Source organism: Kogia breviceps, chromosome 19 (genome assembly GCF_026419965.1).
Source record: "Kogia breviceps isolate mKogBre1 chromosome 19, mKogBre1 haplotype 1, whole genome shotgun sequence".
NCBI classification, from domain to species: domain Eukaryota; kingdom Metazoa; phylum Chordata; class Mammalia; order Artiodactyla; family Physeteridae; genus Kogia; species Kogia breviceps.
Window position 1 is genome coordinate 47,036,837 of NC_081328.1, and position 15,850 is coordinate 47,052,686.

Below are 15,850 nucleotides of genomic sequence, written 5' to 3' on the forward strand. Positions count from 1 at the left end.
GAGGCGCGGGCTGTACCCTCCAATCCCATGTGGCGTCAAAAGAAACACCGATTCTTCACCCCTTACATCCCCAACCCAGGGCCAAGGACAAAAAGATCCCCCTTTCTGGGTCATACTGCTGGGGGTGGGGCATGGCGACCAGCTCTGGACCTTACAGTCCATTCAGACCTTTATGGGCCCCAGACAGACTCGTCTTGTGGAATGAGAGCACTGAGTCCTTTCTAGGGACAGCAGAGGACCAGTCTTGAGGCTCACAGGTACCGCTGGCAAGCACGTTTGGACCGCCCTCCTCCTTCAGATCACAACAACGGCAAGTCAGAAATATCTAACACTGTCACGTGATGCCAAGAGAGTGTGAGCTCTAAGGTAGAGGGATTATCATGGAAACAAGCAAACAACCAAGATCTGAATGTTAATGAAAAATAGTACCAACAAAATAGGAGGGTAACTAATACTGCAAATGACTGCAGAAGTGGGAACACAGGAGTCCAATGAACATGTGAGCTCAACCTCATCATAATCGGGGGACAAACAAATTAACACCACGAGGAGTCTGTTCGCTCACATCAGACGGGGTAGCCTGACCAGAACAGGAGTGAGCAGGGCCACGGGAGCTTGTCCTCCTCAGAACAGAGCCCTTTGTGGTCAATCTCCCTCCACGTGGAGCTGTCAGACCCCACGTGTGTCAGGCTGCAGGGTGTCTGCTGTGGCCCACGCCCATGCACATTATGGGGGTGCCTGCTGTGTACCAGGCACGGGGTGTGGGGGTCTGTGGCAGGAGATAGGACAAAGTTCCTGCACTCGTGGCTCTGACCCCCTGAGCAGAGATAGAACCGAGCCAAATAAATGAGGTCCTACATCATAAGTCTGTTGGGGAAAAGTTCTCAGGACGAAAGCAAACAGAGAGGGAGAGACTCAGAGCGACTGCAGAAGGCTATTCTGGATTGGGGTGGGAGGAGCCTGGAAGACTTAAGGTGACTCTGGAGCAGGACTGTGATTGGACTGAGGAGCAGCCTGTGAGGTGTCTGGAAGCGGAGCCCTGAAGCCAAGGGGAGGAGCCAAGGAACCCAGGAGCCCAGCACCGCCAGGTGCAAGGGGGAGGGCAGGAGGTGGAGCTGGGGCCAAATCCTGAATTTGCTTTTTAAAAAATGAGAAAAGAAGGAAAAATCGGAGCAAGGCTACTGTCCATTAACAGGAGAATGGACAAGTGAATTGCAGCAGATCATGAAAGGGTGCGAACAAGACTCAGGTGACCAGTGTGGACACACAGCCCTCAGGGCAGAGTGAGGACACAGGATGCGTGCCGCCATTTACATGACATTTAAACCCTGGGAAAGGGCACGAGTCCATGGGGATCCACAGCCAGAGAGTAAGTGTGCGGGGATCCTGAGCAGGGAACCAGGAGGGGCTCTGGGCGCTTTAACTCTATCTGTAATTCCTTAAGTTGGGAACAAAACACACATGTGGAGGTGTGTCACATTAGTCTAAGTTTTTGTGCGTCTACAGCATTTCCGAGTATTAAGTAAAGCTTCAGATGAGGCCTGGTAAAGCACCGGGGTGACGAGAACAAGCGCAGAGGGGCTGTCTGGTTGAGTCCTATGTGTGTTACCGGTGACACAAGGGTCGATATGGTTGGTTGTGCAGCGAGGACATGCGGTGAATTCCCACCACTCAGCGAGCCCAGCAGCAGAACCAGGGGCTCACCACTCAAGGCAGAACACGAGACGACGCTGACCCTTCACTCAAATTTCAATTTCCAGGCAGCCAAGTGTGAAACTGCTGGACTGGCTGAAGGTGAAAGCACAGAGGGGGCTCTGGGTGGGGGTGAGGGGGGGTTCCGGCCAGGGAACTTGAGAAGGAAAGGGCCATCTGTGCTCCTGGAGCAGGGCTCTGACCTTGGACCTCACACACACATTCTCGGGGGGACCCTGGGCACCGCTGGAGGCCACTCTGCCTGCTGGGAGTCCCCCTGTGCCCTGGCCGTGACACCCCAAATGTCTCCTGAGGGCAGAATCCCCCTGCTCTGCAGCACTGGGAGTTCTGCAGCCTTTCCAAGCGACAAGGCCGGCTCATCCAGATGGCCTGGATCAGACCAGCAACCAAGGGTGGGGGGTTCCTGCTGCCACAGCAAGCCACTCCTCACCTCCTCCTAGCCCGTTTACTTTACTCTCCCACTGAGCGTGCCCCAGCACCGTCCACCTGGGCGGGAACCCATGGTGCTGAGGGGACAGGTGGAGCAGTGGAGGGGTGGGACTCACCGATGAGGGAGTTGAGGGAGGAGTAGGAGCTGACCCGGCGCATCTTGTCGATGGTCTCGAAGGACAGGACGTACTCCTCGTTCTCGGGGCTGCCCAGGGTGCTGCTGGCGCTGCTGCTGGTGCTCAGGTTCCCGGGGGAGAAGGCCACCGAGCCGCCAGCTGGCGGGGCACCGCCACGGGCAGAGCGTCAGTCAGCACCCCCCCATCTCCCCTGGGGCCGGGCTGCTGTGCATGGGGCAGGGGGTGCTGCGGGGCTCAGGAGTGGCTGTGCCCAGCGGGGCTGCAGGATCATCACTGGCCACCCCGGGGGGTTGACCCACGACTTCTGCTCACGCCCAGGTTAGCAGATGGCAGGAGGGGGCAAGGGAACGTCTAATAAAAGGTCCCAGAAGATGACCCACAACCACCCCACTCGAGCACCCAGCCCCTGGGGTCTTACATTCTTCCGTCAGACTCAGGTTTTGCAAAGATTTGTTCAAGCTTCTAGCCGTGGTGACGGCGCGGATGTTTCCGTAGGAGCTCACGGAGCGCAGTCTGGGGGTGCAGGGGCTGTCCCGCACTGGGGTCAGACTCCCACCCTCTGGTAGGAGAGAAGGAGAGAGAAGAGTTAATGGTGGGCTGAGGTGGGAGGCGGCCAGACAGCAGGTGACAGTGGCTTTTACCTGGATGATGTGACGCTACAACAGGGCCCTTCTGCTCAGCGGGGTCTCTGACACATGTATGTTGGGGTACAAAGCTGGACAAGGTCCTGACTGGGGTGAGGGGAGCATGGGAGCAGATGACGATGACCCACACTTGGCGTTTTGTGGGAGTTCAACTACAGAGGCTCACATGGTTCTCCAAGAACCATACCAGGTGCTCTTGGACTTGCCTGCAGCCGCTGCCCAGGATGGCACCAGGATGGCCACCTGCTGGCTCAGCCCCCTGCCTTCCCACTCCCCAATCCCACCCCGCCCAGGCCCGCCAGCCGTTTCCCTTCCCCGATGTACTAAACGCAGCAGTGGTCTCATGGCTGATTACAAGCCCTCTTTCCTGAAGACACACCTGTCTGGGGGAGGGGGCAGCTCAAGACGATGAAATATAAATTCGGTAAAAAGGACTAATGTGAGACGAGTAGCTGCCTGATGTGATGCTGACGTGAGGACTCATCAGGGGAAGAATGTGCCTTCCTGTAGCCCCTATGGCAGCACTTTCTACCCTCCAAGATTTCCAGGACTTTGATTTCCAAAAAGGGTAAAAAGGAAAGAAAACAGTCAGAGGGTCAGTGTGGCCCCCTTTCCTGCCCTTTCTATTCTTCTGGGAAGATGGGAATTGCAGATATCTGAGTGGCCCCGACTTGACACATGGGCTCAGGTCCTAGCAGAACGAGGGGCCTGCTGACAGTCCTGACCAGGGTCCCCTGGGCCAGCGAGCTGCATGGGCTCCACCTCAGTGCCGTACCCCTGGTGGCTGTACCTGTGGTGGCTGGAGAGGGCAGTGGGTAGTTCTTCTCCTCTTCCATGAACTGCAGGGCCACAGTGCAGAAATTGCTTTCGTATTGAACGACAAGGTGACTCAGAGCCACCACCAGTTCCTGCCAGGAGGAGAAAGGACAGCAACACTGACTTGGGGCTGGGAGACAACTCAGAATAGCAGTGAGATGCACATGCTGGAGCTGAGGGCTTGAGCCACTGGGGAGGGGGCGGTGGGACAGACAGCACTTGGTGCCAAGACAGGGACTGCCCCCTCAACGCAGCACTCTTGAGCCCCCGGCGTGAGCAGAAACCTCTGAACAAGTCATGTGGTCAAGATCATGGCCTCCGAAGGATGCTCCAGACACCCGGTAGAGAGATTGCTGACCACCAGGTGTGAGAGGCAGGACTTGGGGCCTTGTAGGGATGCAGGGTGAGGACACCCCAGAGCGGGATGGGGAAGAGCCCTCACGGCTTCCCACGGTCAGCACCGTGGAGAGCTACCTGAGCCCTGGGCATTAAGGCAGGATACCCTGGACAGTGTAGCATGCTCTTCTACTAAATGTGAAATTTTCAAAGATAAGTTACTTTTCAGCCCCCAAAAGGGTAACAGGAAAGTTCTACATGACTTCAGGCCAGTTGCCTCAGTCCAAGGAGAAGAATACAATTTACCTCTTTTGGGGCACTTGGTGCTATGACCTGAGTACCTGGAGATCCTAAAAGTCACGGGAAATAAAACTGGATGTCGGTTTGCACTACTTTTCCCATCACTGTTCAAATGGTTTCCACAACTTTATTTTACTCTTTAGAAAAATACTTAGCAGAAGACCAAGGTCTGAGAGCCCCTTCTTGTTCCGTGAATCCCCCAGACCCCCAGGGCCAGGAGAGCTGCGCTGGGGTGCTGATAAGCTGGGCTTGGATGGGGCCCCCGGTCCTCTCTTCGGCCGCCCCCTTCTCTCCTGAGAGGGTCTCTCTCACCTCAGCCTTACGTACTCCTTGGCCTCCCTGGCACATTGTGGGTTTTACTCCCAAACCTACCTTTTCAGGTCCCACTTCTGAGTACCAGGCTGGCCCTTCCAACCACTGACCATGTGTGTCTACCAGGTGCTCTCCAAACCCCAACTCGACCTGCCCAGGACCTGCTGCCCACCCCTTTCTGTTCAGCCCTTGCTGGGGACCCTCGGCTTGTGCCAGGAGCAGAAATCTCTGGTGGCTTCAGTTAGACCATTGAATCATCCTGACCCATCTCTCTCCCTGGAGATCCGGATGCCCACCCAGCGGGTCCCCTGGTCTAACAGGTGCTGAGTAACAGGCTGTCGAGGGACTGCCCGCCGGCCCCTCCCAGTGAAGGTGAAGCCTGAGCCATCTTCAAAAAGCACAGGTTTTCCCTTCACTCTGAACTGGTGAAAGGGCTCAGCTGGACCTGAAACAGATTCCCAGGTCTCAGACCGTTTGATCCAGGGAAAGCTGTGAGGACAGGAGGCTGAGTGCAAGGCCCACGTCAAGCGGCCGTGGGTCAAGCCCCTCCTGCTGGGCGGCGGCCGTGGGCTCCAGCCCTCGGAGGTCTGCAGGCATGTCTGGCTGGGGTGCAGGCCGGGCGCGAGGCTCGAGTTATTCTCAGACCTTGGAAGCAGATCAGCACGGCGACTCGAGCCCCTCCAGCCAGCAGCCTCACTCCCTTTCCCAGCAGAGCGGTCCCGCCACCTCCACACTCCAGCCGCCTGCTCACACTCGGACCAAGCAGGCCTCCCGCTCTGGCCTTTGGCACCTGCTGCCCCCTTGGCCTGGAAAGGCCGATGCCTCGCCCAGGGCTCCCGACTCTCTACCTTCACTCCCGGCCTTCCTTCGGAGCAGGTCACCACCTGCCACATCACACCCTGGTCTGTCCCATCTCCAGCCTGCCCCATCTCCAAGTACAAGTTCTGGAGGCCTGGTGACCTAGGGCCTGGCACACTGGCAGCGCTTAATAAGTATCTGCTGAATGAATGAAGCCTCTTCCTTTCAGATACACTATAATCTTTAACAAACAGTTGGATTTTTTTTTTTCTTTTTTTTTTTTTTTGGTACGCGGGCCTCTCACCGTTGTGGCCTCTCCCATTGCGGAGCACAGGCTCCGGACGCGCAAGGCCCAGCGGCCATGGCTCACGGGCCCAGCCGCTCCACGGCATGCGGGATCCTCCCGGACCGGGGCACGAACCCGTGTCCCCTGCATCGGCAGGCGGACTCTCAACCACTGCGCCACCAGGGAAGCCCAACAGTTGGATTTTTTAGGTGAGTTGCCGTCAGGATTCAGGGACATCATGCCTGGCACACACGCGGCCCGAGGAGAGTCGGCTAATGCTCCTCTGTGGTCGCCTGGAAGGCCGGACCACACGCCTTCCCAGGTCTTTCCCCAGGGCCATACCCACTCCACGCTTCCAACCATGAATTACTGGCTAACATTTGTTTTTGGCCCATGGCCATGGAGCATCCAACTCAGCTACCAGGATGACAGAGCAGCGTTCTGGGGAAGGGAGCACATCTGCTCTGCCTGGATGCCCTCTGGGCTCGCCTGCGGGAGAAGGCACTCCAGCCCTGGCAGCTCATCCTGCCCCGTCGCCTCCACCTGAGACGTCCTGGGCATCAATGGGGAAACACCCTCTGACGCCGTTCATCAGTTTCGGCTGGAGTCAGATGTGTGTTACGGGAGGAGGGTGCCGGGTACTGCTACTCTGTGTCTGCGGTTACTAAATAAATAAATGTAAACTAGAGATAACGGATTCAAATGTGTCCTGCTTTCCTTGCTAAGGTGGACGGCACCAAGTAAGCTGCAGACAAGGGGCGCAGGGCTGGACTGGTCAGCCCTTGAGAAAGGTGGGGTGACAACAGGGCGGGGGGTGGTGGTCACAAACCTGCTCCCCTGGCCTGGCCCTTCTTGATGAGGTGTGGGCAGCTTGCTGACTGGATGGACAGTCTGGATCATGTACTTCCTGGACAAGCTCAAGTTCAAAATAATTTGGGAGGTTGACATGAATTTACTGACTCTTGATTTTATCAAGTAAACTCATTAAACAGGTCAACAAGCAAAAACCTTCCCTCTCTGTCATTATCGCCTCCCCCAGGAAAGGATGCTTTCATCGTTCAGGAGTCAACAGAGGCAATCTTTTTTATATTGAAGACATGTGACTTTACGAAACCTTCCATAATAAAAGCCAACATTTGTGAGCACTTACTATATATGCCCATGTGGTTTTCATACTTTTGAGTCTTATTTTCTAATTCTAAAACCTAAAATAGATTTTTACTGAATAGTCGTATGACTGATGGTATATGTTTCGTAAAGGTCCAAATGTAATTTAAAAATGGAAAAAAGAGTATAGTTGATTTATAATATCGTGTTAGTTTCAGGTGGACAACTCAGCAATTCAGTTATACAAAAAGACCTCTAAGTATTTCAAGACAGGTGCCCCTTGAGATCCTGCCATAGAACACAATTTCTCTCTTCCAATGTCTCTCTTGATGGACTGGGGGTAATAAAGCATTTTAAATTAAGGTATAAAAAAATTTATGTATGTACATCTTTTTTTAGACATAATGCTATTGCACATTTAATAGACTACAGTATAGCATAAAACTTTTTTTTTTTTTTTTTGCGGTACGTGGGCCTCTCACCATTGTGGCCTCTCCTGTTAAGGAGCACAGGCTCCAGACGTGCACGCTCAGCGGCCATGGCTCACGGCCCCAGCCACTCTGTGGCATGTGGGATCTTCCTGGACCGGGGCACGAACCCGTGTGCCCTGCATCGGCAGGCGGACTCTCAACTACTGCGCCACCAGGGAAGCCCCATTCTTTCTATTTTTATTAACATCCTTTTAAAGTTTTTTGGGGAAAGAACTGAAAAACAGCTTTCCTTTCTTTAAAAGGAATCTTAACAGACAATTAAGGATACTGCTGATGTGCTGCTTTGATCACTGACGTCCACATACAGGCAATTTGACTCGGGAAAAAGAAGACTGACTCAAGGAAGCCAGATTCAGACAGATGCTAATGATGAGAACCCAAAATAAAAAAGTAAGGGCTGTGAAAAGGCACCTCCAGGATCATTCCACATTGTTAATGTTTCTCTAGATAACCTGGCATGTTAGCAACTGGGTTCACGGCTCTCTGAGGGAACTCAAGATGGAATGAGTCCTTCCTGGCTGATGTGAACTTGCTCTGACAACGTCCCTGCCACCAAGTCAGTGAGTCTGCTCTCCAAACAAATACCCTTCACAACCACACCCACCTCTGACAAACCCAACCTCCCTTCCCTGGCACCCGGATCTCAGACATGCCGAGAAGCAGCCCGGCACCTCTAGGTGATGAGAGGTGACTCAAGGTCACACACAGAACGACGCTGCCCTCCTGGTCCTAGAACAGTCTCTGCTCCCAGAGCAGGGCTCCAAGGCCACCCCAGAATGCAGCCAGCAGACATTGGGGTTCCCCTCCACGGCCCTTTTTGGCTGGGGGAGGCGGAAGGTTGACCTTTCTGGGCCAACTTTTGACAGGGGGGTGAGATCTTGGACAGAAATTGTGGTACTTCTACATCGAAACAGACAAGTAAAAGTTTCAACTGCAAAGAACTGCTCCATTCATTTGCTGACAAACATGGGGGCAGGGAGGGGAATACACTACACAAACCTTTCCGTCTGTCTGTGGGTGGCTACTGCTCTTTTGAATCTCCGTGATGTGTGTATGTGTTGCCCCCAGGCAGGAAGGAGCCTATTATACAAGCTGCCAGGAGACACAGCCTGTTAAATGCCTTTAAATGAAGCAAACACACAAGTATCTGGTGAAGAAACATTATTTTGGAGAGTAGTAAACAAACATTTAAAGCCTGCTCTCAGCAGGATGCACACCAGTGTGGGGGAGACTGAGTGCTCGCTGCTGTGGTCGGGTCAGGGTCATGGCTCAACCTGGGCGCCCGGGGAGCCCGGCCTGGAGGCGCTCAGCACTGCCTGGGGGCGGGGGCCACGCACCTTCCGGACCACCGGGCTGCCGTCGTTGATGAGTTGGGCCAGCATCATAGCCACATTGTGGTCGATGGTGGTGGAGTGGTCCGTCCTCTCTGCGGAGTTGCCCACAAATGTGCCGAGGGCAAAGACTGCTGCGCAGCGCACCTGCAGGTGGGACAGGGGGCAGTCACCCCGCGGCCGGCTGTTTGGCTCTAGCCGGGGCCCCTGGAGCCGACCTGACGCAGCCCGGTCTGGTCCATGGTCCTCTCGGCCCAGCTCCACTCGTGAAGATGAGCAGGAGCAGGGAAACAAGAGGTAAGTGGCGGCCCTGCCTGGGGGCCAGGTGACAGGCTGTGTAGGCATCAGAGACCAAACCAGGCACCGGGGAACCCACAGACGGGGACGTAGGGGTCTGGGGCCGGGGCTGGGCCTCTCTGGCTGTGTGGTCTCCAGGCATACCTTGACCTCACTTAGCCTGAAGTGGCCGTGGGTGTGGACTCACCTCAGGGATGGGGTCGGAGAGAAGGCTGCAGAGCTTCTCGTGAGCGCTGTCCCTCACCCCGCACCACCGGGCCGAGTCAAAGTTCTGCCAGATCCGGCCCAGGCAGATGGCCACCCACTGGCGCAGCAGGGGGTGGGGATCGTTGAGCTGTTCCAGGCAGATGGCGATCAGGTTTCCCTGGAGGCAGGCTTCCTGCGAGAAGGTAGGCAACACACGGCATCACCCTGACCACTGAGGGGGGAGGGGTGCCGGGCTGGACCCCAGCTCCCAGCGTTTCTCAGGGAAACCTTGCTTAATCATATCACAAGATGTCCTTTATTGTCCTCATTTTTTTTTTTTTTTTTTTTTTTTTTTCTGGCCATGCTGCGCGCGCGGCATGTGGGATCTTAGTTCCCGGACCAGGGATCAAACCTGTGCTCCCTGCAGTGGAAGCACAGATTTTTAACCACTGGACCACTGGGGAAGTCCCTCAATTTTCCTCATTTTAAATTCCACCAATATCAATTCACTCTGGCTAAACAAAGGGTCCGGACCCCACTCCTCCCATGGAGCCCCTTGGGTTGGTGTGATCCTGCAACACCCCCTCTTTGAGGTCACTGTTTCATCAGACATTCAGAACAGTTCCGCTGGCCCCCAAATACTGGAGCGCGGGGCTGCGCCTCTGCAACCCACAGGGAGGCCCTGCGGGGGTAGGGACGCGACGTGACACTCACCTGCCCCGTGTTATAGCTGTTAACGATCACAGCCAGAATGAAGGCTGTCATGGTCCTGTGCTCAGCCTGGAAAACAGAAGTCACCTGCTAGTTTGCACTTTTTTCATGGTGGAAACTCATCACTCCCAAGCACTAGAGTTATCCTTCCAGAATCTTTATGATTATGCTTGGTGTGTAATTAAAGTAATGAGAGCCAGCTTTATTGTCTTTTGAGTCCACAGAAAGGAAGAGCACTTTTAAGAGCGTCTGACAGTTTTGGGTTGGCCTCTCAGAGGACAGATGGGTCCCTGATGTCTGATGCTGCAGGAGGGGCATGGGCCTCTCTGATTCTGCTCCATCAGAGGCCTCCCCGTCCTGCCCAAGCCTATGGAAGCAAATCACCCTGGTCGTAAAACGACCGACCACAGTCCCTAACTTGGCTTCATTATCCCTTCCTCGTGGTCTTCTAGTGGACGGATCGATTCTCATTTTCTCCTCTCCTCTGTGCCTCTACTGACTCAGAGATCAGTATTATGTTAACTATTAGTGGTACCCAGTCATTCTTTAGAGAATGACTAAAGTTAGTCATTTCCTGTGTCTCCCTTGGATTCCCAATACTGCTCCTCATGTGTCAGCCCCTCACGAGTGACTGCTTTTACTTATTCTTGCAGCTGATGCTGATTTAGATACATGACAAGTTTGCAGATGTCTGCTTTCCGATGCTTCCTGCATCCTACTGTCCCCTGGGCTCCGTCTCCTCCTGAAGTGCGGTCCTCCTGGCTGTCTGGGTGGGGTCAGCGCACGGGAAGCTGTCGGTCCTGAGATGTGCTGGCGTCGCCCTCTCTCTGACTGACACCGGGGCAGGCACAGGGTCCCGGGGTGATGGTTCCCCCTGTGCTGTGAGGGCCTCTGCTCAGTCTTCCACCCGTTACTCTGCTGTCCACATCTTTGCAACAATCTTCCTTTTTGTCCTGGTTACGTTCAAGATTTTTCCTCTTGCCTTTGACATTCTCTACTTTCATTATGATAAGTCTTTGTGTGGATTTGTTTTTATTTAACCTTCTCAAGACTAGTTGTGCTTTATAAACCTGAAAACTCATTTCTTCTTCAAATCTGGAAAATTCTCCGCTAGACCAGTTGGATCGTGTGTCCCCTGCCCCCTCACCTGCCCCCACCATCTCCCTCTGGCCTGTGATAGATGCAGTGAGCCCTCTCAGCCCCTCTGTCACGTCTCCGCTTTGCTTCATCGCACATGATTTCTCCATGGATTCCTTCACCTGTTGTGTCGATTCTGCTGTTTAATTCGTCTACAGAGCTTTTAATGACAGTGACTGTCTTTCATTACAGGTTCTTCCCCCCCCCCCCCAAATCTGCCTATTTATTAAAAGACTCTAGTTGGTCATTTTTTGAGGAGTAAAAAGGACAGAATACATTGTTCTTTTATAATAGTCACAAAAGTACTTCTTTTTTTTTTTTTGCGGTATGCGGGCCTCTCACTGTTGTGGCCTCTCCCATTGCGGAGCACAGGCTGCGGACGCGCAGGCTCAGCGGCCATGGCTCACGGGCCCAGCCACTCCGCGGCATGTAGGATCTTCCCAGACCAGGGCACGAACCCGTGTCTCCTGCATCGGCAGGCGGATTCTCAACCACTGCGCCACCAGGGAAGCCCACAAAAGTACTTCTGAGGAAACAACATAGAGTTTATTTTTAGATGTAATTAAAACAAATTGTTTATTCAGTAATTTTACACATACTTATTTGTATTGATTATCAGTCTTTTTCAGAGAATCCTATTAGTTTCAATTCTTGGGGAGCCAACCCTCTTACATGCCAGCTCTGCTTATGTCCCTTGAACGTGGGTTAGGAGCAGGCCAGCGCTCCTGGCACGAGTCTCAGTACCCTGGCTTCGTAGGTGTCCCTGCAGAAAGGTTCAGCCTTTGCCGCTTCCAGGCAGGCCCTGGAGATTTCATGTTCCTCTCTTAGCTGGCGGCTCCCCCCACAACGGGGGGGTTTCTGTTTCTCACGGAGGCCTTTCCTGACTTTCCGCCCAGATGTGGACAGACAGGACCAGCTCTTCTCATCCTTGTCTGGTGAGTGGGTGGCTTGCCCCACAGGCCCGTGTCCTCCACGCAGACTCGGGGCTGCACGCACGTGGAGCGACAGGGTCACTATGAGGTCTGCCTGTGAGTCCCACCGTGGCCCTCCTCTGACATCAGTTTTTGGCATTTGGGGATTTCCTTTCCTTTCTTTCACATCTATGTCCTCAAAACTTCAATGTGTTTGCAGTTGAAGTGGGGCCCACTTGTGCCGGCTTCGCTCACCATTTTACTGCATTTTATCAGCTTAGATGTCTTATTTGTTTGATTTGTATCTTACCCTGAAGAACAGGGAAGTGATTATTTCCAACATTTGTATAAAGTTTAAACTGCCTATGATAATGTTTAAAAACGACACTTCAGTTAAAACACACAAGTTCTACTTACCTTTCATAACAATCCTATTTTTGACGCTTTCTGTATTTTGAAAAATGTGTTTGTTTTTTTATTATTGTCATTTAGTTCAGAAAACCAACTAGAGGGTGAATTTACACACAAAAGTTCCTTTATACAACCAAAGCCACCTAAGACTGTGTGAACAAGCTGTTAGACTTAATTAAACATTCTGATAAAAATAAGTTATATTAAGTAATTATTTAGGGTGTCTACTTTGTTCTTTTTACTATGCTAGGATCTAGAGGTAGGGAACATAGAAATTAACTTAAAAAACACTTATAGGAAGTTATTCTATATGCTATTTATGGATTACTAATTTTTAAACAACTTAATACAATAAAATATATTTAAAATTTAAACTTTCAATCTTTTCTTTCCACCCCCCCGCCCCCCTCCCCCTGTCTTTCCTTCCTGATTGAGAAGGTGCAACAGCCTCCTGTCATGTCCAGAACCTGCACTGGGCAAAGGAACTGCCATATTATGGATGTACAAGTACTCATTGATCTAACTTGGCTGACAGGGTGTGAGGCAGAGTGGACTCTACTTCACTGCAAAGATGTGCTCAGAAAATGGACTCATGTAAACAAAAAACCAGCCTGTGTGTCATGTTTCACTGTAACTCTTTACTCAGGGAAGCAGCTACTGAAATAATATGCCAGGAAGCAAAGGGCAACGTCTGAGTGAGGCAGAGCCGGGGCGAGAGCAGACCCCCTCCTGCCACCCTGCGGGCCCCTCTGCGTGGAGCAACCTTCCCCAGGGTACCCGGGAGACATGTCACCAGAGCTGGTCCTTACTGGCATGTACGGATCTGCCAAGACTGAGAGGAAGTACTTGTGGCCGTTGTCCTTCACCAGGTCAGCTTGGCACGACTGGGGAGAGAGACACAGGAGAAACAGTGAGTGCAATTCCGGGAAGGGGCTTCATTTTCTTCTTGGGATGTGTGAACAAACGAATGTGCAATGAATATTTTATGCCTTAATCATTTTCTCCTCTCAAGTCCAATTTTCATCTGAAAAAATAATTCCGACGGCTGTATGGAGACACATTTTTCCTTGGCTGTGGGAAAAGGGCTGGCATCTCACACACTCTCAGAAGTGCAGCAGCTCCAAGGCGTTCTCGAAAGCACCTTCTGGGTACCTGCCGAATGGGGGTGCCCTGGCTGTTGGATGGCTCCTTTGGAGACCGTCTGAGTCCTGCAGCCTCTGCACACGTCCTCCCTCCCGCGTCAGCCCGGGGCCCACGCGCCTCTCCTTGTGCCTTTCAAGCTGGGACGTGCCCTGGATCAATACCCAGAAAAACTGCTTAGTGATTTAGGGTAACGCGTCCACAGGGAGACATTGAATTCCATCAGCTCCCAGCATGCTCCACTCTAGGGGAAAAAGGCCATTCAAGAAGAGAGAACTGGAATTTTAAGATCTGAGTTTCTGAGAATAAAAGGAGAAAGTTATGCACTACAATACATCTCTACCTCTGCAGGGCACCGCTGGCTCAGGGGCATGCCCTGTGTGAAGCCCTCTTAGGGGCAGGGCGGTTTTGCAGACGGAACCTGCTGTTTACTGCAGCCTGGAGCCCTGACCCCCTCTCTCCCACGCTGGCCCACTTCTCAGGGTGTTCTGATAATGAGGTGTTTCTTCCTTACATCAATAAACTAATAAGGTGGCAAATGGACTCAGCTGTTTAAGTGGGAATTGAGCAAGATGGAGGGGGTGGTCAGGAAGCAGGGGCACCAGGGGCTCAGGTTAGCAGGATAATAATCCCCAAGAACCAGGGAAGCCAATAAAGCATGCGGCTTTCAAGTCGCTCCCATAAGGGATGCCTCACTTTGAATGAAGGTTTTGACAAATAGACTAAAAGGCATCAGCTTGATGCCCTCTGCAGAGACTCGTCCAGAAGGGGCTGGGAGGAAGCACTCAGTTCGTGCCTGTAGTGCAGTGCCCACGTCCAGGGACAGGGCTTAGGCGCCTGCATCTGAGAATAAAGCCAATGTCCTTTGTTTTGAAACCAGAGATTCCACAATTCAAATCCAGGCCCACACATTCACAGCTAAGCTCATAGCACATGTCTCATCATAGAGTAACGAAGTATCACTAAGTCATATCCTGCTAATTCGGAAGCTGAGGCACCTGTGGGAGTATGTGAAGCTATAACTTTAATACATCTTCAGTATCGGAAATGGCAATTATCTTGTCCTTGTTGAAAGACCGCTGTCTGGACGAGGCTGCCATGCAGGTGGGAACCATAATAATGCTCTCTGGTCCTGTCCATCCTCACGCTCAGGTCTCAGCAGGTGTCCTTTATGAACTGGTTTAGAAGAATCACCCTATCAGCCATCCCAGCCCTGTCCACGGCCGGGGAGCCAGGGACCTACAGGGCTCTGACTTCTGAGGATGCTGGGACACAGGCCACCAGCCACCTGCTTGCCCTCTTGACTTGGCCAAGTGCCTCCTTATAAGGAAGAGAAAACAGTCCTTGAAACTACAAAGGCCCAGAAATGCAGGTCACAGATGCGGTGCACGCACAGGCCAGTGGAAAGCTCCCAGAGAGACGCGGGGCTCTGGCAGCCCAGACTCCTCCACACAGCCGCTTTCCAAGGGTCCCCTCTTGTGTTTGATTTCCCCCAGATCAAGCCACAGATTTGACATATTAAGGCCAGGGTAGAAAGAGGGTGGAGGTGAGGAAGAGCGTGACTACGAAATGGTTTTTCCTAAGCAAGCCCCTCCCCTACTGCACACCCAACAGCTCTGATGCTTCTGTCTCAGGGATTTCATGGAATTATATTTTTAACATGGGGCAAAGGGAGGGAGGCAAGGAAGAGAAGAAAAGCAGAAGGGGAAGCAAGCACATAGTTCCTTGTGGCAGCAGCTGAAGATGCAGTTTGCAAGCAGATCCCTCTCAGGAGGGAGCAGAGACCAGGACAAGCCCGACCAGAGACCCTGGCTTCTGCAAGGGTAAGCTCACCGGGGGAGGGCAGGTGCTCCCCCTCGGAATATTCTGGCAAAGGATGCTGTGGGGGAGATCCCACCTTCATTCTCCTTAATGCAGACTATAAAGTCTGTTTCCTGGGGAGCAGGAAGACACACACTGAGCACAGACCAACAGACCACCAGGCATGACGCATCAAATGAGGCGCAATCGGCAGGACAGGCCTGAGCAGTGTTGCCAGTGGACGCAGCCACTCATGTCCTGATGTGAATATGGAGAAAATCACACAGAGGGAGGGTCCTGTTTCCTGTCCTCAGCTTGCAGAGTTCACTCCTCGGGATGAGGAAAGGATGCCGGAGACGTAAGCCGGGTTCACACAAGAGACAGCGACACTGGAGTGCACCCTGACTCACTGCTACCAGAACATTAGAATTGTCTGGAGACAGATGTAGGACTACGTTGGACTGTTTATACATCCAGAGTTTTAACAACGGTACGTGGCCATAAAACTAGTAGTTCCTGAGAAAATAATCCCAGAGCAGGGATTCTGCTCACTGCTC

General features: G+C 52.8%; 1 protein-coding gene across 3 annotated transcripts in view; it reads right to left on the reverse strand.

Moving 5' to 3' along the window:
- RPTOR (regulatory associated protein of MTOR complex 1) overlaps positions 1-15,850 on the reverse strand; it is a 337,818-nt gene that overhangs the window by 38,481 nt on the left and 283,487 nt on the right. For all 3 annotated transcript variants that reach the window (XM_059048339.2, XM_059048338.2, XM_067021425.1), the window contains 7 exons: positions 13,163-13,237; positions 9,898-9,963; positions 9,185-9,376; positions 8,707-8,847; positions 3,714-3,831; positions 2,698-2,838; positions 2,259-2,417 (listed from right to left, as the gene is read on the reverse strand). In XM_059048339.2, the coding sequence (XP_058904322.1) occupies positions 2,259-2,417; positions 2,698-2,838; positions 3,714-3,831; positions 8,707-8,847; positions 9,185-9,376; positions 9,898-9,963; positions 13,163-13,237 (892 nt within the window). The remainder of the gene's footprint in view (positions 1-2,258; positions 2,418-2,697; positions 2,839-3,713; positions 3,832-8,706; positions 8,848-9,184; positions 9,377-9,897; positions 9,964-13,162; positions 13,238-15,850) is intronic.